At 36.1% G+C, this 21,138-nt stretch overlaps 3 protein-coding genes across 7 annotated transcripts in view; 1 reads left to right on the top strand and 2 right to left on the bottom strand.

The window, feature by feature from the left end:
- Positions 1–26: 26 nt before the first annotated feature.
- Positions 27–5,697, bottom strand: LOC128219005 (uncharacterized). 2 transcript variants are annotated; one of them, XM_052926811.1, is made up of 6 exons: positions 5,584–5,697; positions 4,771–5,344; positions 3,584–3,747; positions 2,769–2,926; positions 1,635–1,774; positions 27–754 (listed from the first exon to the last, which is right to left on the bottom strand). In XM_052926811.1, exons 2-6 carry the CDS (start codon positions 5,244–5,246, stop codon positions 544–546), a joined length of 1,149 nt encoding a protein of 382 aa, XP_052782771.1. In that variant the 5' UTR covers positions 5,247–5,344; positions 5,584–5,697; the 3' UTR covers positions 27–543. The 2 variants fall into 2 exon arrangements, with proteins under 2 accessions (XP_052782771.1, XP_052782770.1); XM_052926810.1 differs by lacking the exon at positions 5,584–5,697 and adding an exon at positions 5,384–5,565 and having other exon boundaries at positions 4,771–5,183.
- Positions 5,676–21,138, top strand: part of LOC128219007 (uncharacterized) — a 29,502-nt gene continuing 14,039 nt past the window's right edge. The window contains exons 1-5 of one of the 4 annotated variants that reach the window (XR_008258529.1): positions 5,676–5,805; positions 11,755–12,365; positions 14,494–14,746; positions 15,197–15,221; positions 17,757–18,032. Coding sequence is in view for 3 of the 4 variants with exons in the window: in XM_052926814.1 (XP_052782774.1) it covers positions 11,782–12,365; positions 14,494–14,746; positions 15,197–15,221; positions 17,757–17,932 (1,038 nt within the window). In the remaining variant the exon portion in view is untranslated. Of the gene's footprint in view, positions 5,806–11,754; positions 12,366–14,493; positions 14,747–15,196; positions 15,222–17,756; positions 19,088–21,138 lie in introns of those variants that run through there. The other 3 variants (XM_052926814.1, XM_052926815.1, XM_052926816.1) reach the window with 3 other exon arrangements.
- Positions 6,473–8,515, bottom strand: LOC128219333 (uncharacterized). The gene has a single exon (XM_052927141.1). The coding sequence runs from the start codon at positions 8,513–8,515 to the stop codon at positions 6,473–6,475; it is 2,043 nt and encodes a 680-aa protein (XP_052783101.1).

Raw genomic sequence — 21,138 nt, 5'->3', positions numbered from 1 at the left:
GCCTCAACTATTGAACAATTCAAATGGCAAATGCATTGTTTAATAAATTGTATGGTAAACATATTGGTATACATTTTCTTAAGACCTGCAAATTCTATGCGTTAGAAGATGCCTTTGTATTTTTTATTTAAACAATTAATATTCCCCGTTGCTAATATTCAAAACAAGCACCCAGTCAACAAGCATACAAACGCCTCAGTAAATATGTATTTTCTTTGAAGAATGTACGGTATTGTCACAAGTGCCAGGATGTTCTTAAGAATTAGGAAACGTTCTTTTTATATATGTTCTATTGTTCAAAATCCAATTATTATATTATAAACAAATTATGCGTTCGAGCTGACTTAAATTGGGAATAATTTTATTAACATAATAATAGATCTTTATAGAGCGACGATTTCTTCTAAGAAAATCCTATGTTGACCCCACAATACGACAAGATTTAAAAACTATACAGTAAAATGCTTTTAAAAAACTACAAGATTTAATTAAAATACAAACAAACTTTTTTTTAGAAATTGTTAAAAGATTTTTAGGTTTTGCTTATATAAAGGATTCTAAAGGCAGAGGGAATTGCCCGACCAGGGTTCTTGGTTGCAATAGTGCTTGGGGCGTGGTTTGTGCAGATTGTATCATTTCCGGTGTTGATGGCGTAATCGGTGACGTCTCGATGGTCACCATGGTAATGAGTGGCTGGTTTTCTTCTTCATTGTTGTTTTCGTCGGCATCATCTTCAACGGGCGTAGGAGCAGTCCTAATAAGGATATAGCATGAGATAAATTCTGACTACGTTGCTGGGAATTTGCTGGATAAACTGTATAAAATGCACAAAGTAAACACAAAATATTGTTAATGATCAACATTATATTTTGTCCAACGAGAAGGCAGTATTTCTTAAATTTGCCAATACAAGTATTTCAGTAAATGAGCAGTCATCCGTTATTGATTGTTATCAGGCGAATCGCAATTTACATGTCGAGGGGTGAATGCGAAAAGGTTCTAAGTGGCATTAAATAAAGAAGCAGATAGAACCTTTTCGCTTTCACCCCTCGATGTATAAAAAATGAATGGCCAAGTCAATGGGTATATAATTATGTAGATCACATCAAACCATTTATCTTTGTAAGTACATACGAATGGTCGTTTACTGTACCATTACCTTGAGCACGAAGTTTTACTTGAATTTCTACCACACTTGAGCCCCTTTTTTAATTGACTGAAAGTCGAATGAGTTGATTGTAAATTTATATCAATTATATTCAATAGGGGATCAGTTTATCAAAACAGTCAAAAATCGCTCTGTCGAACTCCGTTATTTCGATGTTCTTGTTATGTAGAACTCAGTTATCTCGCTCTGTGTTTATGCGAACATTTTCGAATGTATTGGGCTTTAGTAAGACAATTTTTGTATATCGGTTATTTTGAGTGTTCGTTATCTCGAAGCGTTTGCCGATACCCCAACGACCCCGACACAACGGGGTTTGACTGTAGTTTGTTTGACCTTATCCACTGTTTTTATAATTAATTAATTTAAGCCATGTAGCAGAGGTGTACACGTATTCCAAATCTGCAACGGTCGAAGTGAGGATTTTGAACCTGGGCTGCAAGATTGCGGCGAAACGTTGCAGACCTACCTCTTTCTGGGCGAATTCGGACGTGACGTAGGATATTTCATGACGTCATTCAGGAGGTCAAAGTGACGGTTTTTCTTCCTTGCGCGCGTGTACGCGTTCTTGACATTGTCCCGCTTCAGGCCATGTTGGTGCTCGAGTACCTGAAATAGTGTGCTTTCTTTTATAGAACATGTGTCAATTGAACATAAAGTACCTGGAATAGTGTGATTTCTTTTATGGAACTTGTGTCAAGTGAACATAAAGTACTTGGAATAGTGTGGCTTTCTTTTATAGAACTTGTGTCAAGTGAACATGAATAATGGTTTGACATAAAACAGTGAAATATACCAGCACTTGTAGAATATGCTTCTGCACGTGTTTTGCGATATTTCCGCAGCCAAACACAAATGTGCCGATTGCCTATGTATCTCGCAATATCACGCCTCCAACATGAAAGGCGTATCGACATTTCGACTAAATTTAAAAAAAAAGGTTACAGGAACTTTTCGAGGATTTGACGCCAGAGGGGTGTAACCAAGTGGCGCCGTAGCTTTTGACTTGCGCGCCCGCCTCGTAAGCGAAATTTGTTTGGTTATGAGTGTTGGTAGGACGGGTTCGGGTGCTCCCCCTAGACAATTAATTTATAACAATTTCAAGTCAAAGATGGTGATTTCGGGCCCTTTTTATTACTTTTTTTCTCCTATATAAATGTAAACGATTTTAGAATGGGTGGAGGACTCCTGGATCCGCTGGTCAAGTGTCCCAATTCAGTGATTTTGTTAGTGCAATTTACTTCCTTCTAAATGCTGTCCATCCCCCCCCCCCCAAAAAAAAAATAATAAATAAATAAAAAAATAAATAAATAAATAAATAAATAAATAAATAAATATGATTTTTTGTTTTTAATTTGATAAATGCAGATTACATTAATGAATAAAAAGCAATGAATTTCTTGAAAAATAAACACAATCTTGTCTCAAACTCTTTCATGGCAAAATGTATACATACATGTACAAATGTGAAAACATGTATATTTGCCTTTATATTGGCTTTTTAGGTCTGATTTTGTATTTTCCCCACGTCGACTTTTTACCAATTTTCAAGAACAGGCGGTGAAAATAATGCCAAAAAAAAACCTCACTGCAAAATACGCACCCTGTTATATGCCAATAACTCGAAATAGTTCAGAGCCTCAATCTTTTCTCGGACGGAGTTTAAAATCGCTTGGGCGTCTGCAACCGTCTTGGCTGCAGTATATCTCTTGTACAGACATGGTTCCTTCTTCTTCACTTCGGTTTCGTAGTTTTCGGGTACTACAATATAGGAAAGTCGTTTCTATTCGACCGTTGAAGAATATTTATTTTTATATTCTTATGAAAAAACACAGTTGAGCTGCAGGCGTGTAGCTACCTAACCGCAGAATACGCGTTGCATGAGAAACTTGACAATGTACATGGTCTTGTTGGTTGACCAAAACTGCGACTTTCTTAAATGATTTGGATGCACAAAACACAAACAAAGTATCGGACGCAATTAAATGTTTGTCAGAGACCACCACGGTTAAATGGGATAACAAGTTTGGTTTCTTGAAAAAACAATTGAGATATAAAACACGTCTGCATCTAGCCAAAAGATAACCATTCTCGTTCACCAGAGTGATGATGCTATGCGTACCACAGATAAGATTTATCCCGATCGAGCCTCTGACGAATGAGAATGAAAGATAACATGTTGGCAATTCATTAAAGATGTTTTATACAGTTGGCTGCTGGTGTCCCATATGTCCACGTCAACATCTTGTATATATGCCAAAATGTTAATGTTTTAAAATATAAACATATAAAATTCAGTATTTTTTTCAATATATTCTGTAACAAATTTTAGACAATTTTTGAAAATCATTATCCTCAAAATCTGAGGGATTTTTTTTTTGCCCCAAAACTTATTATTAACAGAAGTTATTACACTACCTTGCGAGGCGAGAAATTTTAGTTCACATTTCTTATCCATGACCTCTTCATTAAGAGCACTTGTCTGTTGGCGCGTTCTGTTTACCATAGTTACGACCTCTTTGACCTCTTTCTCCAGGAGAATTACTTCGTCCTGACGACGCCTCAGCTTGTCACGCTGTCGTCTGCTCGACGAAAACATGTGCAAAGGTAAAATATATTCAAATTGGAGCGGTTTTAATAAAGATATGATTCGATTTTAGTCGTAAATAGAAATTATATTAATGCCAAAGTTTTATAATTTTGTTGCATATTTATTTGTATGAATTGAACTTTACCCAAAATTGAACACGGTGTTGAGGAACTGTTTTTTATGCATTGTCATTTTTGAATTTCCACAGATTTAAGATTATCGAAGTTACGGGTGAAATCTTGAAACGGCCACTGCTTTGCCGTATCCGAGGTAACGATTGTTTCAGCGTGCACACATTTAGGGAACTAGACAAGCTTTTCGAAGAACAAGTTGTCTAATAACCCCTTAGGAGCACATGTGGAAGCTTGTGGAAATCACGAGAAATCCGGATTGTTCCATATGACACGGCATTCCTAAAAACTCGGACGACTCCAGCAAGCTTCGAGATTGATGACACGGCTGTAGAATTGGAACGAGTTTTAACAATCGTAACAACCGGGTCATCTTTGGCAAGCTTTGTGATAGACTTTTGAACTCTTATTAAATACTCATGCAGAGTTAACATACAAAATGTAATAATAAAATGCAACCATATCTGCCGATGGTAAATGGTAATGGCCGAGGTGTTCCGTCGATGAGGACTGTTTCAACCTATAATACCACAATCAATCGTTGTATTTAAAAATACGCGTAAAAAGTGTGCGTTTTCGTGTGTTCCCTTAACCAACCTAATCAAATTGAAAACGCCATACCATCAAAATTTACTTATTCAGCTGTTTGAACTAGGATTACGTATGAATTTTTAATGTGGAGCCGCTTAAATTAAGTTCAAACGAACAAAACTAATATGTATTCAATATCGTATGTAATAGAATTCGCATTCTAATACTAACTGAAGGCTTCCTCTCGAACACCCCCGAAAACTTTTCATTTGTTATATCTTGTAACATATGGGGGGGGGGGGGGGGGCGCTAAACTGGAATAAATACCACGGCGTTACTATACGTTTACTTACCTGAGGCGTCTAAGTTTTGCTTCCATCCATTTATGTCTGTTCCGGACTAAGAACTCTTCGAATTCGCTACTAGAAGTAACGTCTTCGTCATCACTATCATATTCGCATGTGTCTTTTGAGACTTCGTCAGGGTTTTCTTGAGGAAAACCTTCCAAGCTGACTTCAGCATCCTTGATAAGAAAAGGAATAAATTCCGTCGTTAATTTTTTATGCCTACGTTGTGTCGCGTTTCTTCTGTGCTGCTTCTTTTCACTTTGAATTGAAACACTTGTGGTGGATTCATTAATCTCATTTGGCGTATTATCAATCGTGTTTGTTACAACTGCCTTTTCCTCTTCATGCTTTTGCAAAACGTTTTTTGAATTGTCCAAAGAATGTTGCTTTCGCCCAAGAAGTTTTCGCAGCAATGCCATCTGAATATGTTTTAAAATTTGGCTCTGGTGAAATGTGTATAAACAGAAAATCATGGAAAACATGCGTTTAATCTGATCATGGCATTAAAACGCAAGAACGTTGTGGACGTCATTTCATTCTGTGACGGCATTCGGACATGTTCGTATGTATATTTTTCCCGCTATAATTCCAAGTTAAGAGTATACACAATATAACTTACGTGGTAATTTTTATTAATGGATGGAACATTTGGGTATTCTGGGTTGCTAACATCACGGATAAAGGTCCGTGCTAACATGATACTTTGACAATCATCTTAACATTTTTTGTGGTCTGGTCATTTGAATGCGCGGAAAAATAATTAAACATCAAACGAAAACAATAACAGAAATAATAAGTGTTCCTTTGGAGTAAGTATACAGTATGAAGTATGTTTCTTTGCATTGCAATAGGAACACCGAGAAAAATAGAGTGTTCCCAAGTCCAAACTGTTCACTGCTCCGACACGAGTGGAAGATTCGGTGAACCTCAAATTAGTTGACCGGAGATGTAGAAGATGAACCAGAAATTCTGACCTGGCTGTTAAAAGTGTAATATCGCTAATTTGCAGATAAATACGTATGATAACCACGCATTAGTACGGTAAAATACTTATGTAATCAGAGCTGTTTTTAGAGTAATGGTTCATAGCCATTTTAGGTAATTTGAAACTATTTTTCGTCTTTTCTAAGCAGAAATTTCCCGCGAGAAGTGTCATGTGAGTTTTTCTCTCGAACGTATAACCGAAATCTTGTTGCTTTTCAAGGTATGTTAATGAATTTACTTGCGTCTAAAGTTAACTTTCACGTTGGCTTATAAAGGCTAAATATTGAAATATTTTTTGTCCGAATTAATTTATCCGAATATGCGTACATATTAAACTGTAAAACCATCGTTTTTTTATGGAAGATGGATAATTTGCAGGAACAAATGAATATATTGGAATGGTTCATTCTTGATAAATTCTGCCCATAACATTTAATTTTGTGCATGTTGAAATAGTTTGTTGTAACAGTATGGCGTTGTTGTTGTTGTTTGTCGAATTATGGCGTCGTCGTCGCCTATGGTCTCGATGTACTATATCGAATATTTTTGCCGATATCATCTTGGTGCTTTATTCTATGTACTTGAACTCTTGTTACTTTTTTTTTTTTTGGACTCATCGAATTTTGGAAAGTTGTGTGTTTTTTAAAAAGGAATTTTTTTTTGTTTGTTATTTTTTATAAAATTTAAAAATTTATAGCCTGTTTGTTTCTGACAGATATAAGCTTTATGAATCCATCAGTTCTTCTTTCGCACAGGTATTCGTTATTTCTTCTATTTCACCCGCTAATAACCCCAACGTAATTGCTACTTTGGGTATGCAATATCTGTATAGTATTTGCATAGTTCTTTCTTCCAGTCCTCTTCTAGCTTCATCATACTTTTTACAGTGGAATAAGAAGTGGTCTATGGTTTCAGGAACTTGGCAGACACTGCAACAGTTGTCTGTTTGGTCTGGTGTCTGTTTTGCCCAGTGATCTTTCAGCCGGGTGTGACCACTTAGGAGTTGGTTGATTTGGCTGAAACATTTTCTTTTCTTTTCACCAACGCAGTTTCTTACCCCGGGTGTGACAAAGATGTCATGTATGGCGGAAGACCTCTCAGAGTTACGGTATTGGGCTGACCATTTTTCATTAATTGCTTTTCTTTTCATCATTTGCATGACTTCACCTGCATCTTTCTTTTCATCATCGAATTCTGCTTCATCAAATTCTGCTGCCTTCTTAGCCCCTTTTTTTGCATGCTCGTCAGCCAGCTCATTTCCCTCTATGTTTTTATGGCCAGGTATCCAGTGCACATGGAGTGTATTACCATTGTCCTCTAAACTTGTTACAGATGTTTTAATGTTAAAAACGGTTTCAATTTTGTTCTTGGGAATCTCTCTTGAAAATGCTGTTGATATTGCTCCCTGGCAGTCTGTGAATATGTGAATGTTTTTTCTTTGTGGTGTTGTAGCTGTTAGGAAGTCCAGTGAAAGTTCAATACCCGCCATTTCGCCAGAAAAGTTGTTGCCAAGTTTTGACACGCCCTTATTTAACAAAACTGGATTTGTCTTGTATCCTTCAAGATAGATGGCAGCACCCGCACCGGTAGGGCCTGGGTTACCCAGTGAAGAGCCGTCTGTAAACACTAGGATGTCTCCTCCAGATGTAGCATCTAGTATGTGTGCTATATTTGCTGTCTGGGTTTCCTTATCCACAGTGAATTGTTCGAAGTTAACCTTTTCGCGTGTCCTAGAAAGACCAATGTACTTCACGTTGTACTCAAATTCCTTCTCTATATTTTCTAGCTTGATTTTGTCTTTGAGTTCTGTGTAGCGGCACATTAGAAGCGCAAATGTTGTAGGTTTCCCTCTAAAACTTGACCTATTTGACATCCACTTGTTAAAGTCTGCTTTCAGTGGATCTTCATCTCTTTTGGCTACAATTCTGACCAGTTCCTCTGCTTGTCTCAACTTAATGTGAATGTTCATTGGTAGGGTATTTGTTAATAGTTCCAATGATTCTGTGCTTGTACTTGGTAAACATCCACTAGCTTTTAACATGGCGCTGCGTTGGACCGGTTCAAATGCGCGTATGCATTGGTCAGTTTGAGTGACCAGTACAGGTAAGCCAAAGTCCAAAATTGGCAAGACCAAGGCTTTGTAGAGTTTCATATATGTAGTCTGTGTGCAACCTCTGTATTTACTTGTGAAACAATCAAGTCCTTTTAGTGCCCTGTAGCCAGCCATTGACTTCTCATGAATGTGGGTGTTGAATGACAAGTTGTTGTCTATGGTTACCCCTAGCAATTTTTTGTTTTGAACCAGCTCAATGGGAATATTATTGTAAACCAACTTCTTAAAGGGTTCAATGTCAGTTTTGAATAGGATTGCCTTAGTTTTTTCAGAGGCTATGCTCATGTTCCATTGATCACACCATATAATAATCTTATGAAGATCTTCATTTGTTTTTTCAATGGCGTTTTCAATTGACTTGTCACTGTTCCATATGCTGGCATCATCTGCAAATTCTGTATGATGTCCGGTCACTCCATCCATGCTGTCCCTTGTGTAGAGGTTGCAGAGTGTTGGGCTCAGAACAGACCCCTGTGGAATGCCTACTTTAGAAATGATTAACGGAGACTTGTGGTCATTTACCTTTAGGTAGTATTTTCTGTCGGTTATGAACTCCTTCAAGTATATCCAAAGTCTTCCACGAATGTTGCTGTTGAATGCCTTTTGGAGTAGACCAGCCCTCCAAACTCTTTCAAAGCATGATTCATAGTCCATGATGACTAATGCTGATTTTTCACCCTTATTGTTGTTTTCCTGTATGCTTTGTACAATACGTAGTAGGGATTGCGTACAAGACTTATTTTTCCTATATGCATTCTGATATTTTGACACTGCGTCGTCGTCGCCTATGGTCTCGATGTCCTTTATCAAATATTTTTCCTTATGTCATTTATGTACATTATTCTATGTACTTGTACTATTCTATGTACTTGTACTTTTGTTTTGAATTTTGGAAAGTTGTGTTTTCTCAAAAAAAAAATTAAAAAATTATAACCTGTTTTTTTCCGACAGATATTAACTCATCAGTTCTTCTTTCACACACTTTGTTATAATTTTTAGCTCTACTGGCCAAAGGCCAGAAGAGCTTATGCGATGGTAATGTGTACGTAGTATGTGCATCCGTGCGTCCGTGCGTCTGTAAACAATTGCTTGTGAACACGATACAGTGTTCAGTTTTGATTTTATCTTGATGAAACTTGTACAGTATCTAGATATCCATTAGAGCTTGGTTCCTTTCGAAAACCAGCCAGATCCGCCCATGCATGCCTAGATTATGGCCCTTGATAGTATAAAAAAATGCTATTGTGTAAACAATTGGTTGTGAACACGATACAGTGTTCAGTTTTGATTGTATCTCGATGAAACTTATACAGTATCTAGATATCCATTAGAGCTCGGTTCCTTTCGAAAACCAGCCAGATGTGCCCATGAATGCCTAGATTATGCATGCCTAGATCATGGCCCTTGATAGTATAAAAAAATGCTAATGTGTAAACAATTGGTTGTGAACACGATACAGAGTTCAGTTTTGATTGTATCTTGATGAAACTTGTACAGTATCTAGATATCCATAAGAGCTCGGTTCCTTTTGAAAACCAGCCAGATCCGCCCATGAATGCCTAGATTATGGGCCATGAAAGTTTTAAAGAAATGCTCTCTATTTTTAGCCAGGTCTGCATGAGCGAATTCTATTTTTAGCCAAGTTTACATGTACATGTAAATTCAAGTCTAGAGTTAAGGGAGACCATTTGCAAGTCTAGGATTTTGAGAGACAATTTGCTTTTTGCTTTTGCAGTTGATTTTGTGAATTACTCTACCTTGTTCTTGTTGAAAGCCCAAAGGCCATTTTTTAGCTTTAAGTTCTGTAGTTTGCGCATTCATCTTAACAAAATTGGTTGTGAATGTTTAAGTTATGCACCTGGTGTCATTACTGGCCACACCCAGGGTTCACAGGTTTGGTAAACATAAATCTGGAAAGGTTTGAAAATCTTTTTGTGTGTTCGTGCATCCATCTCAGCACAATTGATTGTGAATGTTTGTTCAAATTGATCAATGTTGTCCTAGGATGCCCTTGACTTTGACCTTTTGACCAACTTTTTTTAACTTTTAAAACTACAGAAAATTTTACTATGAGTACAGTTTTGAAAGCATTTTTTTTTTTTGTCAGATGACTTTTACTTGGCACATATTAAAATAGTTCATGCAACTAATCTGCTTACAATACTTTCTGGGCTCAGATGTTGAACGTGCTACGTTTTCAGGTAACCCAAACACAAAACATAAACTATATGTCTGTTGCCTTTTACCCATACATACATGCTCTAGATTGATATGACCACAAAAGCCATGCCAGTAGAGCATAGGTCCTTTTGGGCCTCTTGTTCTAATATTTCGCCCGCTAGTAACCCCAACATTATTGCTGTATGAGGTATACAATGTCTGTATTGTATTTGCTATGTTCTTTCTTCCAGTCTGCTTCTAGGTTTGTTGTAATTTTTACAGTAGAATATGAAGTGGTGTACCGTTTCAGGAACTTGGCAGGCACTGCAACTGTTGTCAGTTTTGTCCAGTGATCTTTTATTAGCTGAGTGTGACCGCTAAGAAGTTGGTTAATTTGGCTGAAACTTTTTCTTTACTTTTCACCAACGCAGTTTCTGACCCTGGGTATCGCAAAGATACATGTATGGCGGAAGACCTCTCAGAGTTATGGTATTGTGCTAACCATTTTTCATCAATGGCTTTTCTTTTCATCATTTGTATGACTTCACTGGCATCTTTCTTTTCGTCATTGCATTCTCCTTCATAATTTTTCTGCCTTCTTAGCTCCTTTTTTTGCCTGCTCGCCGGTTAGCTCATTTCCCTGTATGTTTTATGGCCAGGTATCGAGTGCACTAGAATTGTACTGCCATTGTCCTCCAAACTTGTTACAGTTCTATATTTTTATGTTAATAACGGTTTCAATTTTATTCTTAGGGATCTCTGTTGAAAACGATGTGTATTTGCTTGCTTTGTGGTGTTGTAGTTGTTAGGAAGTCTAGTGCTAGCTAGTTCTATACCCACCATTTCTCCAGAAAAGTTATTGCTTTGTTTTGACACGCCCTTGTTCAACAAAGCTGTGTTTGTCTTGTAGCCTTCAAGAAAGATGGCAGCACCCAGACTGGTAGGGCTTGGGTTACACAGTGAAGAGCAGTTTGTGAACACAAGGATGTCTTTATTTTGGTGGTGATGGTTGTGGTGGTTGTTCAATGTTGTTGTTATGGTATAGCAAATAATGGCATAGTTGTCACCTATGGTCTCGCTATGCTGTTGTCTTCAATGTGCATAATTGTCTTGGTGCTATTTTCTCTGTGTTCTTAATCTCTTGTTTTGTTCTGACAATGGGACGTTGTTGCCTATGATCACCTTGTAATCTATACACATTGTTATCATCTTGATCTAATTTCCAAACAAACTTATTTTTTCCTTCGCTTTCCTGTCAAAGATGATTGCAATTTTTTTGACAAATTTATTCTGTAATCATTGCTCGGTGCAATTTCTGAATGTACTTTTACTTGCTTAAATGAATGTCTCTTGAATGTCTGTTTCGATCCGAGGTACTTGGTTAGTTCATAGTTATGCCCCTTTAACTTGAAATAATACTAGGTTTATGTCTTGTGCAGACAATAATATAAGTACTGTACTTTTATTCAATCATATTGAAACTTGTTAGCAGAAAGTTGAGGCAAAATGACTCAGTCATGGGAGGAAATACCCAAGAGTTATTCCCCCATTTCATTTACAGTAGTAGGTTAATGTCTGGTTCGGATTACAACTCTTTTTCTTTATTTACATAACGATTGAAGGCCTAATATTTGCCACAATGGGAAAGCAATTTCATATTATGACTTTTATATGAGAGTTTGATAAATATTTGAACTTATCATGATAATTAATTGTCATTATTGTTATTTCAGGTGTTCAGAAATTAACGCACACTGTGAATGATGCGTTATCAGTTAAAAGTGCCGTCTTCATACAGAAGTCTCCTTCGAGGATGTCTTATGATCATTATAATAATCTTCGTCATCGAATCACTTATCATCAACACAGTGCTCTTGTATTATATATGGAGTGCAATTGCAATTCTAAGTGATTTTTCTACCTCAGGGAGAACGTTAATAGACACACTTGCAACTTACAAAACATTCCAAAACATAGTTTTCTCAGGAAAGGATCAAGGATTTAGAAAGTTTATTGACAATACCATTGGAAGATTATATATTGAAAACGATATCACTGCATACTGTATGTCAGATGAACTGTACAAAGAAAAAAGAATTGAGCATTTACCAGTGACAATCAGTAGAATTGGATTTGATGTGTCCAGTTCAGGTGAAGTTATGGCTATTTTGCGGCAAATGCAGAGTCAGAAATCCAAACCTTGGGCCAGGCTTGTGGTTGATATCGGGGCCAATGATGGCCTTATGTCCAGTAACTCTTTCAATTTTATACAAATGGGCTGGAGTGCAATACTTGTAGAACCTCAGAATTCCCAGCTGGATTTAGCAAGGAGAAACCATATCGGGTATGTACTATTGTCATCAATGTTCGCTATATGGCTTTCATGTGCACATTGTACTTTGCAACGACTGATCCAAAAATTGATTGAATATTGTCAATGAAGCTGTTGACAATATTGTCTGTTTTTGAAGAAAAAGTGGAGATTCGAAGATCAGCGAAGGTATTCTCATGAGCTTGGTGTTGTTGTGCTTTAAGTTTGGCCTTAAATTCAAAACTGTTAAAGACATTGTTTTAAATGTTGCAAAGTACCTAGCAATATGCACAGGTACAGCAAGGCCTATTACTCTAGCCAGGTTTCCTGCTGGCGATCGCCATTGTCGCCATTTGCGACAAAATCGCAAAAGTGGCGACAACTTTTCAAATTTGGCGAATTTACGGAGACAACGATTTTTTGGAAAATATGCAAATTTCGTAATAAAGTTTACGCGCTAAAAATAGATTTGCTTTCGGTTTTGTCGCAATTTGTAATTGCTATAAATGCAGCATTTTAGGAGGTTAAAAAGAGTCAAAAAGATTAACAGAAGTCATTGAGTATACCTACAAATAAATAGAACTACATCCCATTTGATAAGGCTCCCAATAAGTTGGCTCGAGTAAAGAGTAGACACTATTTTATTAGGACAGTATGGCCTTAGTTTGACAATGTATATTTCTTTGAGTTTCCATTTAGTTTAAATTTATCTCATAATTTCATAATTATATTCTTTAATTATATGACACTATTGTATGCAGGCAATAGACTGAAATCAACAAATTGATGTATATGTCACAATTTTTGCATTATTTTCATTTTTTTAAATTTATATACTTGTCCATATATTTTGTCAAAAGAAGAACAATTTGCTAATATCTTGTGCTTCATGTACCAGACAACGCAAAAACTTTTTCTTCCTCACAGGACATTGCGACAGGTAAACACCTTAAGTTTACCTGTCGCAACAAATTTTTACCTGTCACAATGTTACAAACAGTATCCGGTTACATCAGCCTAAACCTTGAGTTTAAGCCTCTTTTTTAAATAAGTTTTGTAAATCCCCATTATAACAGGTTTAGATCTTTTTAGTTAGATTTGTCTTAAAGTTCTATAATAAATTACAAAAAAAGCTAAATATCATATAAAAAAAAATCAATATTCGGATCTTATGTCATAATTTTTTTCTTCCCTTTCCTCCCCAAAAAAACTCATATCTGGTTCGTCTACCCATGGAACAGCTAGATCTTACTCTTTTAATTCATCTTTAAATTAAAGATACAGCACGGTTATAAAATGTAACGAATTGTACTACAAGTCAAACTCAGGCACAACATTTATGCAAAAACGAAAGTAGATTTGTTGTTATTGGCAAAGTTAAACAGAGTGGAAAGAAAGTCAGCTCGGTATATTAATCATCATATCTAAATTAAAACGATTGCCGGGAACCACTTCGCCGAAAATAAATACATACGGAATTTTGTAATTTCCGAACATTTCCGTAAAATAAAAGTATTAGAGTACGAGCAGAAATCGGAACCTTACGCGTTTTATTGGCTTTTATGGAAACATGTCGAAACGGGGTTTACAAATAGTGATACACGGATTAACACGCTGAATAATCATGATATAATAGTTAAAAATAACTCTGAACATTTATTTATAAACTGAAAGTAAATTTTCCGAAAATTATACGGTGCTGACTGTAATTTTCCACCGGACATTGTGACCGACCAAAACAAAAGTTTCGTCGGTCAGAATGGAAATATACCGGACATGTCCGACTGTCCGACAGACATTCGCATTGTCTGATGTACAACAATATTATATTATGTTCTACACGACAATGTGCTAAATAAATGCAATTTAAGGCTCTTAAAATGCTGAAACCCCATGAGCTTCAAGGGGGCTTTGCTCCCTCCGACCCCCACAAGGGCGCTACCCTGGACCCATAAGGGGGCCTTTTGCGGCCCGCTTTACCCCCCGAGAAAAAGTGGCGACAACTTTTTAGAACCCAGGGGGAAACCTGCTAGCTAAGCCCCCCCAACAAAAACCCACCACTGCTTTATCATATAAATAAATAAATAGAAAGTGATGAGACATGTGAAACAAGTCAGAATTTCAAAATAAAATATTCCAATCATGTTTGTTATTATTCCAGATTGACTAACCAGCACCAAGACCAGCGTGTCCAGTACGTTCAGGCTGTGATAAGTGACCATGATGGTCAAGAAAGACTCTATTTATCCCCAGATATAGTTGCCATGGAAAGCAGGGTTGTATCGAATGAACTCCTAAATGATCATTCCATCATCACAGTGACAAGCTTGTCAGTGAAGACGTTTGCCTTGAAATATAAAGTGCCGAAGTATTTTGGAATCTTATCCATTGATACGGAAGGAATGGACGCAAAGGTAAATATATACCTGAAACAACTCATTAAAATAAATTAATCATGGTAGTATTTTGTCACCTTAATCAAGTCAGATCTTGTCCGAGTGTGAAATAGGAGGAGATTTCAAGGTCATCTTTGATTGTGATAGCCTAGTTGTCCTCGTTGGCATCAGTATTGTTTTCCGTATGGTGGCGGGGCCCTTTGTCAGTTTGATAAGGGAAAAATAGCCTCGTTTTGGCAAAAAAAGGAAAATAATACTATCTTGATTTGTATAATGTTCAACTTGTTTTCAAACCTTTTCCTTCAACATACCTGTGGAAATTTTCCATAAATGAACTATATCCCAACAATTGCTAAATGTAAAAAAGGTCAATGCTCCTTAAAAAAAAAGGGGGGGATTTATTTTACCTGGTAAGCGGAAAGATATATACCTTCAGTAAGAATTTTACACTTTGTTTTGTTTGCTCAGCTCGATGTCATTTTCGCACGCTCAGGTAAGAATTTCACACCTTGATTTGTTTGCTTGGCTTCATTTAGCACAAGGCGCTCAGACATAGCGGAAGTTCAGAAAAAGTGATGGTCATGTATTTTGACTTGTACACTACTGAATTTAACATCAGATTTGTAAACAAATGTTTATTTGACAATATCACTGATGAAATGCAATTTCTATTAAACAAAATAAATTGTTCTTACTTTCAAGCGGTGTTTGACAATTGATTAAGATTAAATTAAAGATTAAAGATTTTCACATATTGATGTAAAAAGTGACAGACTGACCCCATTACAAATTCAGTCGAACTGTGTCAAAATTTACCATTCAGGGCTGTCTGACTGACAGTTTTCGCAATGTCTGGGCGCCAATTGATTAGATTTGCTTGATTGGTATATAAATTATTATCAATTTTAAATGGTTTAACAGTTTGAGCAAACATGCCATCACTTTAATTTCTGTCTTTAATTGGTACAGGTACAGACATCAAAATTATGTCAGTACATGTATAATCTCAATGCATTTTGAAAAGGCGTCATTCACATATATTATGCTGAATGTTTCTCCAAATGAAAGAATTCATACAAAGGTCAAATGCTGAGCAATCTAGAGATTGACAAGGTACAAACTAAGCTATGGTTGTAAATGTGTTACTCACTGTGTAAAGATTGCTTGTTTATTGTTTTCGCATAGATTTGTTTATATGTTTATTTTTATTGCATCAATTAATGAAAACAATCAAATGCTATTTTCATAGTATTTAATACATCACGTTGTGAACTGTAGGATAAGTACGGTAGCTATGTCCAATAAATACTCCTTTCTTACGGAGATAATGTAGCAATTAACAAACGCTTTAAACAAAACTTATTTCAACGTATCAAAAAACATTAATACACATTCAATAATCAATCGGGCTTGGCTTGATATTCTCGAGGCTCAGAAGTATTTTGGCTGGTTCCTTCGAATATCCAGCCAACAGTTTTGACTAGTTATTTAATTTTTCAAAAAAATCACTTTAGAAAGTGGTGTGAAACCTGCAGTGAAAATTCACAGCACATGGTTGAAGGCATTCTTGCCTCGTTTTTGTGTGGAAATTTCCGCTTAGCAATGCTAGCTATTTTTAACCACCAATAACAAAAAAATCATATAATAATACACTATATTTGTATTAAATTTATTATTTATTCACGTTCACACAAGCTTAGCAGGGGCATTCAAAATTTAGATATGTGAGAATAGGCTGACAAAAGTATCTGAAAACTTGCACTGGTGCAAAGCATAATTTTCAGGGATCCAACTGGTTTTGAGTATGAACCAAGTGACTTTTAGATTACGGGACGAGTTAGGCCTAAAAAAAAAATACATTTGGTTCGGGTTACCCGACCCTACCTACGGAATAGGCGCCGACCCTACCGTTTTTATAGTCAGTTTGAATTTTTTTTGAAAAACTTCAATTTTTTTTGTTTGTTTTTTTTTGTTTTTAAATATGGAGTTTAAAACCTTAAATGTTTATACAGGAGTTAACTTTAACACCATTCTCCAATGATGAAAATGACATTCTTATATAAAGCCTAATAAAAACCAGTCATGTCATCTATACATTAAGATATGTTACATTATAATGCTGCATGGGCAAATTTTGGATGTGGTGTATTTTTTGGACGTGTTTATATGGTAATTGATAACATTGATTTTTTTTTAATAAATCCCATTTAAAGTTTATGTTGAATGATGATGAAGCTTATATTATTCACATAAGATATCAATGTATGAACTTAATACAACCTTATTCATTTAGCAATATTATGTTGCAATGATATAAGAATTACAGGCAAATAAAAGAGATATATGGTGTTTTTCCAAAAAAAGAATTGACTGGTGCATAACATAGGGTAGGGAGGTGTTAGTAGTTTATACTCCGGGTCCCGGCATTAGCACATTGAAGGGTCCCAGAGTGACTGTTCAAACCACCGCACACCTATCCTGGGAGGTTAACCAGTACTAGGTGCATTCACCTCTGCAAGGAACTGACAACTTCTGTACATGCCAGTGGCAGTGGTACAGTGCGAATGGTCGTAGAAAGGATTTCATAACCAATCACAGCATAAGTGACCTGCTCCGCCCGGGAATCAAAACAGGATTGTCCGATTCACAGTCCAACACTCTACCGATTGAGCTAACCGGGCGGACTTGCTCCCTGATGGGGAATCGAACCCCGGTCTCAGGGTGACAGGCTGGGATACTTACCACCTATACATTAGGTAGGTGGGTGTGATAGCTTATTTATACTCACATTCAGACAAGGCCCATTCCGCAAGTGCTCTGGTAAGATTGTTAGTCATTTGAGGCTGTGGAGCATAGTGCACAAAAGAATGTTACGCTGGTTAGAGCTACCCTGGTTCTTTAACCTGCACCATTGTATAGCACTGTCACACAAGACATTACACATTACACGTTATATGTATTGATTTTTAATATGTGTATAAATTTAGGCTTAAACCCTACTAGAAGTGTCTTTTTACGTATGTTTTAGATTCTACACCAGTGGATACAACTTGGATACAGGCCGATATACATTGTAGTGGAGTATCTGCACCAGAAGGAGCAGGACATGACGACAAGTTTACTGATGGAAGAAGGGTATTCATATCTCATGAAGAAAGGATACAATTTCATATTTCAATACAACATAGATCTTATGCAAGGTGATGAAACCTGATAAAAACTTGAACTATAACAGGTTGTTTAGAAGATGCACATTTCACGTTTGAAGGAAGGATGGGAGCCGAAATTCTCAGGGAACTATGTAGTAAGTGGGTTAAGTTGTACGCTATCAGTGATTTTTTTTGGTGCAATTTACTGCCTTCTAAAGGCTGTTTCCCCTTGTGAAAAATGTCCATTTTCCCCAAAATTTTATATTTTCCCCCAATTTGATTAATGTAGATTACATTAATGAATAAAACCCCCAATGAATTTCTTGAAATATAAACAAAATCTTGACAATACTTACTTTTCACAGCATAATGTATGCATAAAAAGTTAGGACATGTATATATAAACCATTATATTAGCTATTTTGGCCTGATTTTGTATTTTTCCCAAAGTCAACTTTTTTTCCCAATTTTCAAGGCACAGGCGGTAAAAATAATTCCAAAACAAATCACTGGCTATCATGGATGATAAAAATGAGGATTAATCTCGAAATCAGGATTCAAAGCTACAATTCTTGACGGTCATATATTTGCTCTTTTGCTAGACATGTACATTTACAATAAAAAGAAGCAACTTGTAATGGACATTGATGGGTCTAAAATGAATTCCAAAGAGATCTTATTTGCTTTGGGCAAGAATCCAGCTTATTCAAACTAAATTTAGCATTTTTAGAATTGGGATTTTTAGTCTATTGTCATCCCTGATATTACACATGAAGACCCTCTATTAGAATATTACCTTGTATCTATTATGTCATGTTGATTTTAGATTTCAATGCAAGCTAGGTTTTGAGGAAATTGACATGGTGCTAAATCAGATATAAACTGCCCTCGATAATCACTTACTGGTTCCAAGTCCACATGCATTTGTTTGTCCACATGTGACATGCAAATCTCCCCATTGGTTTAAAAGTAATGAATATTAATAACAGCATGTCCATTGCACCTTGTCGAGGTTGTTAATTTAAGAATTTCAATGTATCCATTGGATAACAGGGCCATGTGGTATTGTTTACTTAAACATAAAAATAATACTATTTGTCAAATTATTCAAGCTACCTCAGTATTATAACTGACTTGCTTTCTACCTCTTATGTTTGTTCATTATGATAAAAGGTTTTAAGTGATTTTATTAAATACAGTCGAAACCTGTTGGCTCGATATCCCAGGGACCAGCCAAAATACTTTGAGCCTCGCAAATATCGAGTCAAGCAGGAATGCTTACATAGAGTAAAAACAATTGGTCCATTACACAAAGTTCCATCCAACGAGGAAATCGAGCCAACGAGTTTCGACTGTACAAGAGCGGGTAAAAACTTTTTACTTTCAACCATTTCTTTGTGCTAACGTGAGAGTATGAAAATTCAACTTACCAGTGGTCAAAATTGGCACAAGCCCGCAAGCCCCGAACTGGAAAATGCTTTCTGGGCTTGCTTGAATTCTCTTTTACTTATTAAGGCTTGTTGACAAAATTGGATGCCATGCACTAGTATAAATATTTATGCTTGTTCATCCAAAAGTCTGATTGCAATGGCTGACCTACCACCATCACTTTACCATTTTGTAATTTCTTTATTTTTTGCTCAATTTGTACCTTTGTATTTGATGTGTGCTTTTATACAAACTTCATGTTATTTTTGAAATTAGGTTTGCTACCAGGCTTGTCCCTAATGTTCTATTAGCTCATTTGTTTCTTGTGAAGGATAGAAGAAGAGATAGTTGGATAGCTTTGGTGTCTATGTCGGCTCTGTGATCATTGGGCAAACATTTAAACTAGGCCATCACTGAAAAAATTGTCAAATATATTCAAATGAAACTTGGTATACAAGTTGCTAGATACAATACACAAGTTTTGTTACAGCAAGGACCATAGTTTTCCTTTAATAGTTATGCCTTTTTTAATATGAAAACAATGAGAAGCGTTTGTGTTAACTACATTTTCAGCGTTTTTTCACTTTCAAGGGAATGGTTGTAGGGCCCTGTGAAAAAGGAAAATAGCGTCATTATGGCAAAGAGGGTAATAATACTAACAGGATTACTATAAACCTTTTTTAGTGAACAAACCTATCAACATATTTATTGCTACATTTGCTACATATATAGAATCATACACATAAGTAACGAAAACATTGATAACATTTGTGTTCAGCATGTCCTTAATGAAATTGATATAAGAGGAGGAAACTAACATTAAGGTTTGGGTGTAGCAGTCTTTGAGTTAGTGGTCCTCTAGTGAACCTTAGGTGCGGATCTTAAAATGTTCAGACAAGACTTGCAACTTGTTCTCCTCAATATCTTTTCAAGAAGTAGGGTGCAGTAGTCAGTAATGCCTATCCAGGACAAAATGCACCCATTGACCCGTTCTTATTCTATATAAGTGATGCAATCCTGTTCGAAGTCAATTTTTAGGCGAAGTCAAGCGCGACGTGTTATCATAGCTTATGACGGTTGATATGGTTAGGGTTAGGGTAAATGTTAGGGTTATGGATGTGGGGCCATTGTTTATAATTCATATGAATTGTTTTATGTACATAAAGGCAATTGATATGTATGTAACCCGTTGTTTGTTTTCAGTACTGTTTCTTCAATAATGTACAGTCTAATATGAACAAGTTTGTGATTCGCGTTAACGTCAACACACTTACAATGTAGCCTTATTATATAATGAACAGTATCGTATTAACTAGTTTGGGGTTTTAGGTCCGCAACCTTTCAACAGCAGAACTATATTGTATCTTTACACCTGTATATACCCGTGTTTACAACGTGTTATATGTGGGATCCCAATTGATGCCGTAATATGAGCCCCAAATAATTCATTTCGGAACATTGATAAATACTAGTCACAGTTATAATGAATAAACACATCAATACAAAATTGAATCGTTTTATTTTACAAGTCTTTTTAAATACATGTACATATAACACAATGTGTAGCATATCAACTCCATTTTATAAACCAGTTATATATATATATACAAAATATAATGTTAAACCCTCGTTTTATACAGAAAAGGGTACATGAGTATCCATACGGATAGGTGAGGTAATCCTTATCGATATACCACCATAGCGTAATTTATCTTGAGGGAGTTTTTAAAGTTAAGCGTGATTCCTTTCACTTTGCAGACTGATGTATAACCATTTTTATCACACCGTTCTGTTTTGTATGCATAGTTTTTTGGCCCACCAGTCACAAAGTTC

The sequence above is a fragment of the Mya arenaria genome, chromosome 15 (genome assembly GCF_026914265.1).
Source record: "Mya arenaria isolate MELC-2E11 chromosome 15, ASM2691426v1".
NCBI classification, from domain to species: Eukaryota; Metazoa; Mollusca; class Bivalvia; order Myida; family Myidae; genus Mya; species Mya arenaria.
The sequence above is the reverse complement of the archived record's forward strand: the minus strand, read 5'-3'. Positions and strand labels throughout refer to the sequence as shown.